The sequence below is a fragment of the Arvicola amphibius genome, chromosome 2, assembly GCF_903992535.2.
Source record: "Arvicola amphibius chromosome 2, mArvAmp1.2, whole genome shotgun sequence".
NCBI classification, from domain to species: domain Eukaryota; kingdom Metazoa; phylum Chordata; class Mammalia; order Rodentia; family Cricetidae; genus Arvicola; species Arvicola amphibius.
Genome location: NC_052048.2, coordinates 188499753 through 188514533, shown reverse-complemented (window position 1 = coordinate 188514533; position 14781 = coordinate 188499753). Strand labels below are relative to the sequence as shown.

Here is a 14781-nt window from a genome sequence, read left to right as displayed (position 1 = left end):
TCCCAGTAGCCTTTTCATAGAACAATAATAAACTTAATAAAAAAAAGGAGGATGAAAGCCTCGTATAAAATACCATCAACAAAAACTAGTTATGCCTACCCATGAGGGTAAAAGACATTTACAATGAAAATGATAGACATTAAATAAAGTAATTAAAAGATGTTTATTTTACAAAATTTGATTGTCACAGTTAACTCGTTCTCCATCACAATTCTAGTGCTGTCCTTTAAAGAACTAAGTAAAACAAAATTAAGATCCATTCCTACCTGAAAGGTAAAGTAATCTTGAGTAGGAAAAAAAGGCAGGCTAAATTATAGTACCCATCCAAGTTAATACACAGTAATTGTAACAAAACACAGATATATAGATTAATTTAATAGAGTAGAGAACTTATTTTAAAATCCACAAAGCTACATCTACCTGATCACTACAAAAGGTGCCCAAAACACACTCTTTAGAAAAGTTAATTTTTTTCACAAATAATGCTGGGAAAAGTATACCTAAAAAGAACAGAAAAACCAGAAAAGACCAAGGCTCAGACTTCTGCTGGTTTGTAATGTTTTCTAGACATGATATGGAACAATGAACCCATGTAATATGAACTATACAGTTTCCTGAGAAAAATAAGAATTATGACAACACCATGTTGTTCTTCCATCACCAGGTAACATGATAACTTGGATCACATGAAATTCCATGTGATCCATTATCTGGATGAAAAACTACAAATAGTCAATGGCTTTGGAGAAAAGCATAAGTTGTTTTCTACATGGCGAAGCTACCCCCCTATTTTTTTGTGGCTGCAAATGGTGGTTGTATTTTGTGGGCATTCAGGTGGCAGAGAATGATGAACATTAGTATTAAAATTGCTGTTTATGTTTTTAATGTTTTATTTCAATTACAGTTTTCTTCCCACATTATCATCCAATTCCCTGCCCCATTTCCCATTTGCCCCTTCCATTCAATCTTTCTTTGTTCAGAAAGGGGTAGGCATCCCTTGGGACTTGACAAATCATGTCATATCACATTGAGGCTGAACCAAGATTCCCCACTGCAACAAAGTTAAGAATTAATTACAATATAGTAACAATTGTAAATGAAGACCAAACAGTAGTGCATGTGATAACTGCAAAAGAAAAAGAAATATTTAATTTAAAAACCGATTAAATAAAATGGAAGCAAAATGTGAATAACAAAGAAAACAGTGTAAGATTTCCCTCCATGGAAAAAAATCTGTTTGACAATAAAGAGATATGAGAAATGTATGCAGAGAGAAATTTAAAAAAATAGTTTGGGATATTTAGTTATTATGGTGGAGAAGATAAATAAAGTAAAGGAAATGAAACATAAAAGTCAGTCTTTACAGAAAAGTCAAGATATAGATCAGCTTCGTTTTAGGTTCCATAGAATGGATGTTTACCTTGTGAAGGTTCATCAATTGGTAGGAGAATCTTCTGTAATTATTTTCATTTATAGGTGCTGAATCAAGATTAATCAAGGGCCAATTGTCTTCCAAAATTATTTTCTTTTTAGGACGTTCCTAACTTGTAATCCAGGAACCCACGTTGGCCTTTGCTTTGCCTTCTATGTTCAGGGCAACTTCTCACTCACTTTATGTTCTTCCCAGGATTTGTATCTTATGTGATTTATAGCAAAGTGGTGAGATGCCCTGAAAATGAGTTGAATACAGGAGGCAGCAAGCACAATACTGAATACAATAATAGAGGATCAGTAGCATTCTCTCAATCCTGCCCAGAACTTTCTATACAAAAGAGAGAGAATCGCAAAAATTGAGTGCTGTGTTGGTTTAGTTTTAGCTGTCAATGTCACACGATCTAAAACCACCTGAGAAAAGAGGCACATTGCAATGGTCTTGATCCATCATTACAACCACCCTTCTCCACTTTTGGTATATGATAACTGATAGCTTTTCATAGGCAACCTTGTCTTAGAAGTATAATATTATTTTTCTCAAGCTAGATAATTTCTTATCTAGGTTAGGAACACCTCCTCCAGGAGCCAAACATTTAAGAAGACCCAATATCCTACATTTGGAAAACCCCCCTTTGAGTTTTTCATTAGCGTTGTCCAACTGCCTCCTGAAAACTTAAAGACTATTGCAATTGTTTGCACCCAGAGATGATAGGTAAGTCCCTTATGTTGAATACAGTGTGCAGTTCAGACACAGGGCCCAGAGGCTTCTGAGCTGAACAGACCTGAGTGTCTTCTGTAGGAATCATGGTGCCAGAAGTAGTCAGCAAGACTGCAGATGTTGGAAGCACCAATAGTCCTAGACACTCATGAATCCTAGGATCACTACACTTTTATGAGTAGCTATCATTTAAAATTCTATTTGTGAATACAAAACTGACAAGCACACACACACACACACACACACACAAAGACATACAAACACTTGAAATAAATATAACCATAGAAAAAGAGTCTGTAAATTTTAGAACAGAGGGCCATGGGAGAGGCCTGAGGGAGGGTGTTTAAGGCAGGCTGGAGGAAAAAAAGGAGGCCAAAGTAATGGAAGTCTTTTAAAGTTAAAAACATTTTTGAAAAAAAATGTAGATGTGCAAAGTAGGCTGGAAAAAAAAAAGAGAGAAAATAATACTCGGTAGCTTACAGAGAGACAACTCAGAGGAAATGAACCCTGCCTCCTTATTGATCTCATTTTTTTTTTATTTCTGCGAGAAAAAGCATCTGTATTGGACTCAGACATAGTGGTTCAAACTGACAGTTCAAAGGCCACCTATCATCAAAGTCATGTGTGTTTCAAAAAGAAAAAATAATACGATGCAATTTTACATTGTAATGTAGCATTTAGAGAAATGACTGAGCTTGCTCAAGGTTAAATCTAGTGATAAAGACACAAAAGCAAGTGATGATTTGAGTGTTTTGCCTGAGCTGAGATTCTTTGCCATGATGATTCACAGCACCTAGGCAGACAATGTGCATGCTGCACAAAGTCCTCATAGTTGGCAGAGTTGCTGCAGGAGCGAATGCAAAGCAGGGCACAGAGCACAAGGGAGAAGAGGCAACCCCAGGTTCATCATCTGCTTGGAGAAGGGTTCTGTAAGACATTGCCCTCTGTGCATTTGTTGTCTAGCTTTGCCACTCCAATAATAATGACTCTATAGGGAGAGTAAATAAGTGTGGGAATGTCTATGTAGATCTCAGAATGCTGCATACTTATTCTATTATCATGGATAACTGAAAGAAAATGTTATAGGCATATACATAGGAATAGAGACAATGGGAAGGTTTTCCTGTGGGCACATGAAAAAGCCCTACATGTGTTTTCTCTGAGGAAAAAAATGATACCACACTAATCAATGTGTGTAAGAATCTTAGCGTCTATGATGATAAAGGAGTACGTTAACACCTTCAGGTTCCATTGCAATAAAATAGGAAAACTCCTGTTTAACATACATGATACTTATTGCTAACAATGAATGTGTTCATGAAAGTGTTTATTCAAAAATCACACATAAATGTAAAAGAAAATTAAGACATTTTATCATCTATATGCTGTTATATGACTTTCTAAAAGAAAACCAAAACCTCTGTTCCTTCTACCATTTAATGCTAAGTTTTTTTCAACTGCTATTGACCTACAATTCCATGAAACATTTTTGGAGGTGTAGGATGCTATTCCTATCTCAGTGATTAAGATAACCTCAAATGGGTATGTATTTCTTATAGACAAGAACATAAAGATATTAGACAAAGACAAGGAAAGTTGGGAATTCAGTTTATTGCCATAGTGATTTCAGAGGATTGAAGAATTCTTAGTTGGCAGCAATGGTGTTCTTAATCCAGGTAACATAGTTGCAGACCTTGGTGTACACACCAGGGAGATTCTTCTGGGCACAGCCATAGCCCCAGGAGACAATGCCCTGGAGCTGTCCATTGCAGACCACAGGGCCACCAGAGTCACCCTAGGATAGAGGAATAGAGTGTTTAACAAAGGGGAATGTGAAAAAAGACCACATTCACTCAGACCTGAAGATACAATTCTAGCCTACCTGAACATTTTTTATCCAATCCCCTATTCTCGTTAATATGTTGAAATGACATCTGGAATAGACCTCTTCCCTTTTCCATGGAACCACGAGAGAAACCTTCCTGACCTACACACTTGGCCAAAACATTCCCACTCCTGAGAAAACAAGATATTTATATGAGAAGAGAGCCAATTACCTGGCAGGAATCTTTGCCTCCCTCCAGGTAGCCAACACAAATCATGTTACTGGTTATCTGTCCAGGGTAGGCGGATTGACAAGCAGACTGAGACAGGATTGGGGCATTCAGGCACTGGAGCAGGTCTGGGTTGTTCACTGTGAAGAAAAGAGAAGAAGGAATGTGAGAGAGACCAGACTAGGGATCAATATTTCAGTGTTGTCCAGTTTGTGACCACTGAAGCCTCCATTGAGGAGGCACTAGAGTCACCATGGGATATAATAGTATAGAGGATTGCTGTGTTTTTCTAATACTAAGAATAGTCATTATTGAAGTCTTTCTTGGAACTAATGGTAGTACATTCTGCAATTCTCCTGTTTATATTTTGGAACCAGATCATTCTGTAGGTCAATGCCTCTTGTGACCATCTTAGAACCTTATGTTTTGGGGTACTGTCATGCATTTATGGCCTAGAAGCCAATCATTTTTGTGTAGAATCTGGCTTAGTTCTCAAAAGATGTGGATGAAGTACTTACCGCCAGAGCTCAAGGTGTTGCCCCAGCCAGAGATGAGGCACTGAGTGCCAGCAGCTGCGCAGGAGGTGGGCAGAGCTACAGTGGCCACTTTGGCATTGAGGGTCACAGGGGAAGCGAGCTTGATCAGCATGATGTCATTGTTCAGGGTTGAGGAGCTAAAGCTGGGATGCTTGATGATCTTGGAGGCAGTGACATACTGCTCAGTGCCTTCTGCGACATTGATGTTGTGCTCTCCCAGTCTCACTTGGATGCGACTGTTGGAAAGAAAAGACATGGCAGAAAGTCCCTATGCATAACCTCTGATAGTCCAGAGTCATTTAACCCTTTTTGCTGGATAAGTCTGGAGAGGGGATGCGGCCCAGTGTAACGTCACAAAAGTAGCAGATGTGTGATGTGGAAGTTGAGACCCAAATTCCTCTCTACTTCAAAGACAAGTAATATAAGCAGCTGGAGACTTCTTAACAGCTTACTCTTTCCCATTGAATTTAAACATCCAATAATTAGGTCAAATACTGAGCAGTTGATACACAAGCATTTAGTCCATCACTTCGGGGCAGAGCCAGAAAGATCTCTGAGACTAAATCTAACCTGGACCACAGAGTGAGTTTTAGGACAGTCAGAGCTACACAGAGAAACCCTATCTCAATAAAAACAATAGACAAACAAAAGAGAATAGCTTGAATCATGCAACTATGGCACCTCAGAACTTGCTTTGAATTAAAGCCATCTGGGCGTATTTCTCAACTTCCTGAATTAGAATCCTGATTATCCAGATACATGTCTGGATAGAAACCCTCTTTTAATGAATCTAATACCCAGTTATCTCTATATTGTGAAATGAGTTTAAATAGGCTGATTGAGCTCATGGCCTGAGCTGCCATTGTGTCTTCTCATCATGCCCTAGGTTAGTGGATGTCAAGGAGACAAGTGTGACATTAGACATCCAGCTGTCCCTTCGCTATTCCTTTAGGTGGCACCTATGTTCAAGTCTACTATCCTCATTCATGGTTTCATTTTCTCCCATTTATAAAATGAAGATATTGCCCCATGACTGTATAAACCTCCATTAATCCATTTAGGTTAAAAACCAAAACTACATTTTGCTGAACAACAAAATTTATAGAAACTGTGCCATCATTAAAACTACATATGACACCTTTTAAGGACCCAAACTGTAGTTACATCACAGGAATGCAGTTGATGTTGACATCCAGTTAGATGTTATAGTTGAAATAAGAATTTTTGATTTATCAAGAGACTTCTGTCTACTTCTAGAATGAGAATTGATATATTAGATAGGCTTTATAATAAAAAAATGCTTACTTATTGTCCAAACTCTAGAAAACTGTTTATCTCCTTGCTACAGGAACCAGTGTAACTATATGAAACCTTTGAGTGACTTCATGTTATTTCTATTATCCCTAAAATTAACTTTCTTTTATATCTATATCCCTGATTGACTTTGGATCATTCCAGGGTGTGAGGGTCTCATATTCTTTGTCCTTATTCTCTACAAAATCATGAAAGAAGTTGTAGTCAATATTCTCTCTTCTCTGACTCTTCCATTTATCTAAACATCTCAGTTGATACCTGATCTAATCCCATTCTCTTGGAAATGTCATATTTGTTCTGTAAAGACAGAGCCCATCACTTACCTCTTGTAGCAATGAGCTGCAGACACCACCCATTGGTTATTGATGAGGGAGCCTCCACAGAAGTGGTAGCCTGAGTTCAGAGATACCTGGTAGGGGACAGAATTCTTCTGGCAGGTGTATCCTCCAACGATCTTATCATCGTCGACAGGGAAAGCAACTTGAGTAGAGAGAATAAGAGAGAAGACAATTTTAATACATCAAGCTACTGGAAATTGCAGCCCTCCGTCCTGTGTCAACTTTAAGATAATTAGAAATCTCTATTTATTGCAGCAACTAAAGGCAAAAAGGCTACAGTAGGCCTATGGTGTCTTATAATAGTTCATAATACAGTGCATTGTCCATAATAAAATAGAAAGATTCTCTGTAAGTGACACTGTTCTGATGGGTTACAGAGGACAGGGAAATAGATGCCTTCAGACTGCAGGATTGTGCACAGGAATTGTTGTTTCATACACTACTTGCTGTTATCTTTCATTCATAATTCCTTGATACCCTGTGTCTAATAGAGCTTAAGGGGATTAGGATAGTTGAAACTATCTTGGAAAATATATTGGGTTTGTAAACCTCAATATATCTAAATGTGTTCATAGCTCAGTATATATATTTAGGTCTTACGTAGGATATAGGGATAGAATGCTATTGACCAAGATCATTGATTTTTAACCTTGATTGCATGCTTATAAATCTTAATATTATTTCTGCATTTAATATTTCTTAATAAAAATAATATATAATAAAATTATGATATATAATAAATTCCTATATATAAAGTATATATTGGAAATGTACATCCTATTACAAAGTTACTGTTCCAGACAAATAAGCTCAGAACTTTAAGACATTAATTCCCATTATAATGAGGTTTTTAACTTTCAAATTAGAGTATTTATCTGCAAATATTGTCATGGCTGAGCTATCCCCAAACTGTTGGACACAAAACAAGTTCTTATGATTCATTTCATAGAACCTCAACATGACTTCCATTTTTATCCTTTGGGATCCCATAGTAAACAACAGTACAGAGGATAAGAAAAATGAAACTTACAAAGAAACCAGAAAATACAGATGCAGAGCTACTGTAGGAAGACAGGGGACACTGGAGTACAGAAAGTACAAGAAGCATCTTTAGTGGTAGGGTTCGTGGCCTCTAGGAGAGGGAAGAGTAGGATCTGGGTCAAGGCATGGAACTCACCAGCAGCTCCCACAAGGGCCAGGAATAGGAGTGCACTCATCTTGGCAGAAAGTAGTGAGTGCTTGGGGAGAGCCGGCATTTATACTCTGCTGGAGGGAGAAGGGGGTACAGAGGGAGGTGCTCCACTGCCCCTTCCCAAGCACACCTGTGGCTTTCCCCTTCCTAGGTCATTCATTATCTCTGCTTTATTTGTCCATTCTCTGGGTAGGTGAGGAACATGTGATAAGGAAACTTTTCTTCGTGGTGAGGAGAACAGCTGATTCTTGAAAGGAATCCAGAATGCAAAAACAGTAGAACTATAGACTATCTATGTAGCTGGGTCTTCCTAGGCTTATATAAAGACATTAGATAGTAGAGCACAATCATGGTCCTTAGACATACCCAGACATCAAAGAAACTTAATTTCAAGATGACCTGGTATTTGTAGTTAAGTGGGTATTTAGAGATCTAGAGCCCTGTGAGAAGAATTACATTGTTTCTGTATCTTATAAATATGAGCTGAGTTTTTTTCTCTAGAATAATCTATCATATGGAAAGGTCATATTCAAGGGTTTGGTGATCAGAATTAGAGAATGAATTCATGACAAACGGATGAATGGACTTCCTCAAAACTGTTGGCTTTCAGCTGACTAATCTCTGTAACAAGGCCCATACCTAGCAAGTGATTTGAAGCATGGGGGATAACATGAGAGTAGGAGCTTCCTCAGTGTGTCCCAAAGATAGACCAACACCACATTCTCCTTTCCTCTGTGTCATGACCTTTGACTCTCACTATTTATGCTTTTATGGTTCTAGTTTCTACTTCATCATGCTTGTATTAGAAATCTGTCTATAAATTAATACTTCTCTGTCATCTAGAAGTAGGTAATTTGTAATGGAATTCCATTCTCCAAATGAGATATGAAAAAGGCCTTGAAAAATGGTTATTCAGTCTTCTGTTCAGATAAGCATTTCTCTAGAAAATCCAGGAACAAGTTCAAAAAAAAAAAAAACCCACTAAGTCCCAGTCTCGAAATTTATTGAGAACTAACCTACCAGGAAAAGTGTATTGAAAAATGCTATGTGAGATTATATCTAATTTATCTTACAACTTGAGGAACCCTTTTGGAGGATCTATTTACTTTCTAATTAGTCCTACGTCTGTGTTGTTGAGGGACAAGAACAAGTAAATTTCATGACTGAATTCTCTAAATTGTAGGGAAAATGTCTTCAATGTGCTGATAAGAGTGGAAAATCTGAGTTCAGAGTCTTGTGGTTGGTTTTGATCTATTGGGCACAAAGGATGTTGAAAGAAATGGTTACCAGCATGTACTGGAGAAAACAACCTTGACAGGTCTGTTAAATATCTCTCAACCCATTTTTTGGACTGACTGACTCAGCTACCCAACAGAATCAGCAATTTGAACTCTCACCTCTATCCTCTAAATGTTATAAAATGGCCCATGGGGTCATGCCTGAGTGGAGTACTATTATATTTCTAAAATACCTCATAGATTTTCAAGACATTCCACGCAAGAGTCATGCACTACATTTCCTATGTATGGAGGCTCATTTCCTTTAAAAAAATCTTTTATGGTGAAATATGAAGAAAGGAATTATTTTAATTAACAAAGAATGTATATTGACTCAGATGGATTCATTTTTTTGCAAGTTATGATCTTAAATTGGCATAAGGTTTCAAGGCTTCAAGAAGATAAGAAAACTCTTGTGAAGTATTAGACTTGTCGCAGGTGGCATGTGAAAGGCTTTGGCCTGGAGACAGAGGGAGTGGGGGGTCTGGGTGGAAGGGATGGGAGGGAAGGAGGAGGAGGAAGGAAGGAGATGGAAATTTTTAATAAAAAATGAAGAAAAAGAAAGAAAAGAAAGGCTACTGGCAAAAGCCAAGAGTTCCTAGGGGACAACGTAAACATCTGGCTCTTCTTGCCATTTTTTCCCTTGACATAGTATGAACACCAAATTAATATTTTCCTAGCATCGTATCTCAGAACCTTTCTTTATCATGGCCCAGCTATTCTATTTATAACACTAGACACATATTTTTGTGCTCATGTCCAGATGACAGAGTTTGACAATATCATTAGGGTTAGCTTGGATACTAAGAAATACTTCTGAAATATTGGTAAATCCAATTGTAAATTTGGTATTTTACTTTCTTGAAAGAATTATTTAGAGGCCTACTAGTTTGTAGGAAAAAGTCAGATTTCTATTATTTCCACATTCCAATATATTCTAGACAGGTGAGCCACAATGGGATTATCCCCAATGAATATGGAAAATTATTTTAGCCAGAGGTATGTTGACATCCATTGATCTCAGTATGACACTATCTGTAAATCAATATTGAAGGGTATAGCACACCAGGGTTCAATAGCTAGAGCTTAAAATTTAGCCATTTGATATTGGTGCTCCTATTTATGACCTGAGGTCAGCTTTCTCCAGGCTATCATGAATCATAGTTTAGAAGACTACTGTGGATCGTAACTATTTTCTCATGCTCTAGACTGAATTAAGTAGGGTAGATTCACAAAACAGCTGTTTACACTCCATTTGAAAGTCTGTACTGTTCCTGATATTATTCATCCTAATGTGAATACCTTTGTGTCTTTCTCTAAAATATTCTCTTAATCTTTATTTAATGCTTGGCATATCAGTGACTGCATTTTACTTTTGGAAACAGGGGTTAGTTTCTCAGTGTGTATTTTATACTTGATTATAGTATTTTATAAACATATTTTTTTAAACATTCTGCATTTCTAGATGATTGAGTGGGCTTTACAGTGTGGAATTAAGGTTTTTAAGTTCATGAAAGAATCAGTGTAAAATAAAGCATGATGATCATATTCTAGACTGCTATAATCAGACCAGAACTATCTGATCTTGGCTGTACTTGTTGCCATCTCATGAAAGAGGTAGATAACAAATATTGTTATATCAATTTCAGATTAAAGACTCTATATCTCAGAAGAAAACTGACTACATAGATGATACCTGAACTACCTCTTCCTCTGAAAATCAAAACCCTCAAAATTTTGCTACAGAATGGAGTGTTTCTTGTTTTCCTGTAGTTCAGTAAACAAATTCAGAATACATTTTCTCCTTATGCCCACAGTTAAGTATAGTCTTCACCACCAACAAGGAAAATCCTCTTTGATGCAGAAAGTAATAATTACAGAAAACTATAATGAATCAAAATGTGGAATTGTGAAACCCAATCACAGTGGATATATCTGCAAAGCTGTCTTATACCCAAGGCTCTAAGAACATTGCAGAAGAGGGGGAGGAAAGACTCTAAAGTGTGAAGATGAGGGAAATTTTGTGTAAAATTTTTCTTAGAGCCAGTAGCTACGCCTGTAATTCCTCACCAACATTACTGCCCAAATGAGAACTGAACAAATACTAGACTTATTGTCATGCCAAAGTAGATAGGAAAACACATGAGGACTCAAACCTACATAAAGAAACATAAGTAACCAAGGAATGCTGGAAATGGGAGAAGTGCTCTTCCCCAGGGAAGAACACACTAATTGATTTTCCTGCACCAAATGGTAAACCATAAAAACATAAATCAAAGTAATATTATACAGACTGATCAGATATTAGTCAAGAATATACATATGTATACATATTGCAATGAATATAAAGACCAAGAATTTAAAGAAAAAAGGCAAATATTTTAATCTCAAATAAATAAAAGAAAAATATTTTCTTCTTGAGAATTTCATATATTTATACAATGAAATGGGATCTCATTTATCCACATTTTCCCTTATAATACTCTATTCTCCACAACCTGTCTCTGTCCCAATTTTATACCTTCTTTTTTGATATGTCACTAAGTTCAATTAGTGCTATGCATGTGCTCAATGAAGAGAAATATCAAAGTGAAAAGTAAAATTATTACATTTGGTTAGGTGATATGATCCCATACCTAATAAAAACTAAAGGACTTCTGCAGAAATTTTATGAATATGATAAACACCACCAGGTAGCATGATAAAGTCAATATACAAATCCCAGTAGCCTTTTCGTAGAACAATAATAAACTTGATAAAAATGAAATGAGGATATACGCCTCGTATAAAATATCATCAACAAAAACTGGTGATGTCCACCCGTGAGGGTAGAAAAACATTTACAATGAAAATGATAGACATTAAATAAAGTAATTAAAAGATGTTGATTTTACAAAATTTGATTGTCACAGTTAACTCATTCTCCATCACAATTCTAATGCTGTCCTTTAAAGAAGTAAGTGAAACAAAATTAAGATCCATTCCTACCTGGAAGGTCAAAATAATCTTGAGTAGAAAAAAAAAAAACAGGCTAAACTACACTATCCATCTAAGGCATTATACTCAATAACCGTAATGAAGAAAACACTCTAATACCAACCAAACACAGACATGTAGATATTTAATAGAGTAGAGAACTTATTTAAAAATCCACATAGCTATAGCTACCTGATCATTACAAAGGTGCCCAAAACTCACTCTTTAGAAAAGTTTCTTTCATAAATAGTTCTGAGGAAGTATACCTAAAAAGACAGAAAAGACCAAGGCTCAGACTTCTGCCGGTAGGTGATGTCCTCTAGACATGACATAGAAAAATGAACCCATGCAATATCAACTATGTGCTTTCCTGAGAAAAATAAGAACTATGACAACATGGGTTGACATGATAATACACATTGGTGAAATTCCATGTTATTCAGTATCTGGATGAAGAACTACAAATAGTCAACAGCTGTGGAGAGAAGCATAACTTGTTTTCTACATGGACAAGCTACTTTCTAATTTTTCTAACTCCAAATGGTCAGCCAAGGATACATGTATACATACTAAATTGACTTGATATATTGTTTATGCGAGTTTTTATATATACCAACACAGCACATACACACACACACAATTTAAAATGAGATCATAAATTTTGAAGTGTTAGTGGAGTTGGAGGGAGAAAAGCGGGAATGATGTGTTCCCATATGAAGTTCTCAATAAGAAAACAAGACAATATACATAAAGAAAAAAATAAATGTAGATATGCTTCTCTCATGCTTGACAAAAAAATCCAAAATGTTTAAAATACATTAGATTAAGACTGAAACTTCTGAATGAAAACATAGGAAAAGCACTATGGTACATATTTTGAATACAGTGATTATCAGATTCAATAACCAAGGAGTCAAGGGCAAGAAAAACTAAATAGGACTATATGAAATTAAAAGTTTATGTACAAGAAGGTAATTTTTTTAAAAAAACTAACCTTTAGGATGAGAGAAAAACTACATATCTTAGAGAAGATTAACATATAAAATTGATTAAATAAATCTAAAAATAATTGATTACAATCCAAGTCATCAAATTAAGTATGGGCACTGAAAAGAATTTCTTGAAAGATAGAAGTAAAATGGCCAATAAATATTTGTAAAACCTCAGCATTCTTAATTTTAAATAAAAGGCGAATAAAGGATTCATTAAAATCCTGTGTTACCTCAGTCAGATTGGTTTTCATCAACAAATAAAAAGTTCTAACACTACTAAGAATTATAGGGGTTATATCTAAGTACTGGTATTGAGAGTGTATAAATTAATACAGCCACTATGGGAATCAAGACAAATATTTCTCAAAAATTAAAAACAGATCTATCATAGAATCCTGCAGTAAAAATTTAATTCAGAAAAGATGATGGGCATCAGTAAAACTCCATATGGGGTTTACTTTCCTTGCAGAAAAAGGTAGCCACTGAACAATAAACTTTGCTAGCCTCAATTGCTGACAGTGTGCTGTCCTAATTGGAAAAGTAAGACACAGAAGAAAGCAACTCCCAAACTTTGCCAAGACAAAGAAGGAGAATCATTCAAAATTGACTGTTTCTGATAAAAGTCTGCCCAATAATTTAGGCCTGTAGTCTCAAGATAGATGCCCCTATGTCATAGAGGAAGCTTGATGACTTTCAAGGGAGCAAACTGTTTCTGTAATTTCATAATTTTGGAAGATGTTTGCTCTAAACTTATTTATTCAGCAATATTTCTTTTTCATGTCTCTGATGGAATTGAACACTAGATACCTAGAGTTATAGTTTTCTTTGTTACCAAAGTCAGAAAAAAAATTCACAAAGGAGGTGTAAAGGGTATAAGTTTGAAAGACATAAAAAGATAGTTTTGGGTTGATCATAGATGTTAGGATAGAAAGTGAAATAGGTACATCACTTTGGACTCACCAAGATAGGATAGATAATGGAGCATCTTCTCTGAATTTGTGAATGGGCTGAACTATGTTAATGTAATTCATGCCTGTATTTATTTGTATATAGTTATCTTACTTATGTATATATTTTTTCTATATTAGTTAAAACCTTTGATTTTTATTTATACAAAAAGGGAAATGTTGAGAAATATTTTGTTTGTGTTCTGAGAAATAAAGCTTGCTTGGAGTCAGAGAGCAGAGCTAGTCACTCATTAACCATGGAGGTCTGGAGGACTGTACAGAGAGATAGAAAGTGAAGTAGAGTGGAAAGAATAATTGTGCCCTTTTGGATGGTGGAACAGAGAAAGTTGAGGAAGCAACTTCCACATTCTCCCAATTCCCTTATATACCAAGTTTTTACCCTGATATATCAGTCTCCTGGTTTTTATTGAATAAGATTAATTAGATTAACACTTCAACTATATACCTGATTAAAGCATATTCAGCTGGCAATTGAAATAATTGAATACTTATTGCTTACCATGGTAGCATTAATAATAACCAAAGCTAACATCAGTAGGTTAATATAAATATGTGCTGTATATACACAACAGTATGTTACTCATTCATAGAAAAGAATGAAATTATATCATTCGCAGGAAAATTAGTCAAACTGGAAATCATCGTATTATAAAATAGGCCAGACTCATGTCGACAAATACTCCAATTTTCTCTCTTATTCAGAGTCTAGATATTTATAAAGTGATAGAAAAATACAATAGGGTCTATTCTGAGGAAGGATTAACAATAGAGAGGGGAAGTGGAAAAACTGGAAAAAACCCATTATATATACATGTGTAGAAATATCATAATGGAAACCATTATTTGTAACAGTAAATATATGGTGTGAAGAGAAAGGAAATGCTTATGATAAAATGAGAGATATTGGTACAGCAAGAAACTTATATGCTAATTATTAACAGTATTTTTAAATTATTTATTATTTTATTTATATGCGTTTTTG

General features: G+C 35.7%; 1 protein-coding gene and 1 gene segment (V, D, J or C); both read right to left on the bottom strand.

Annotated features, from left to right (window-relative positions):
• The window catches only part of LOC119806829, a 238803-nt gene that overhangs the window by 182930 nt on the left and 41092 nt on the right, over positions 1-14781 (bottom strand).
• On the bottom strand, positions 3798-7611 carry LOC119806822 (anionic trypsin-2-like). 2 transcript variants are annotated; one of them, XM_038318860.1, is made up of 5 exons: positions 7572-7611; positions 6380-6536; positions 4719-4978; positions 4210-4340; positions 3798-3947 (listed from the first exon to the last, which is right to left on the bottom strand). In XM_038318860.1, exons 1-5 carry the CDS (start codon positions 7609-7611, stop codon positions 3798-3800), a joined length of 738 nt encoding a protein of 245 aa, XP_038174788.1. The 2 variants fall into 2 exon arrangements, with proteins under 2 accessions (XP_038174788.1, XP_038174787.1); XM_038318859.1 differs by having other exon boundaries at positions 4210-4346; positions 4725-4978.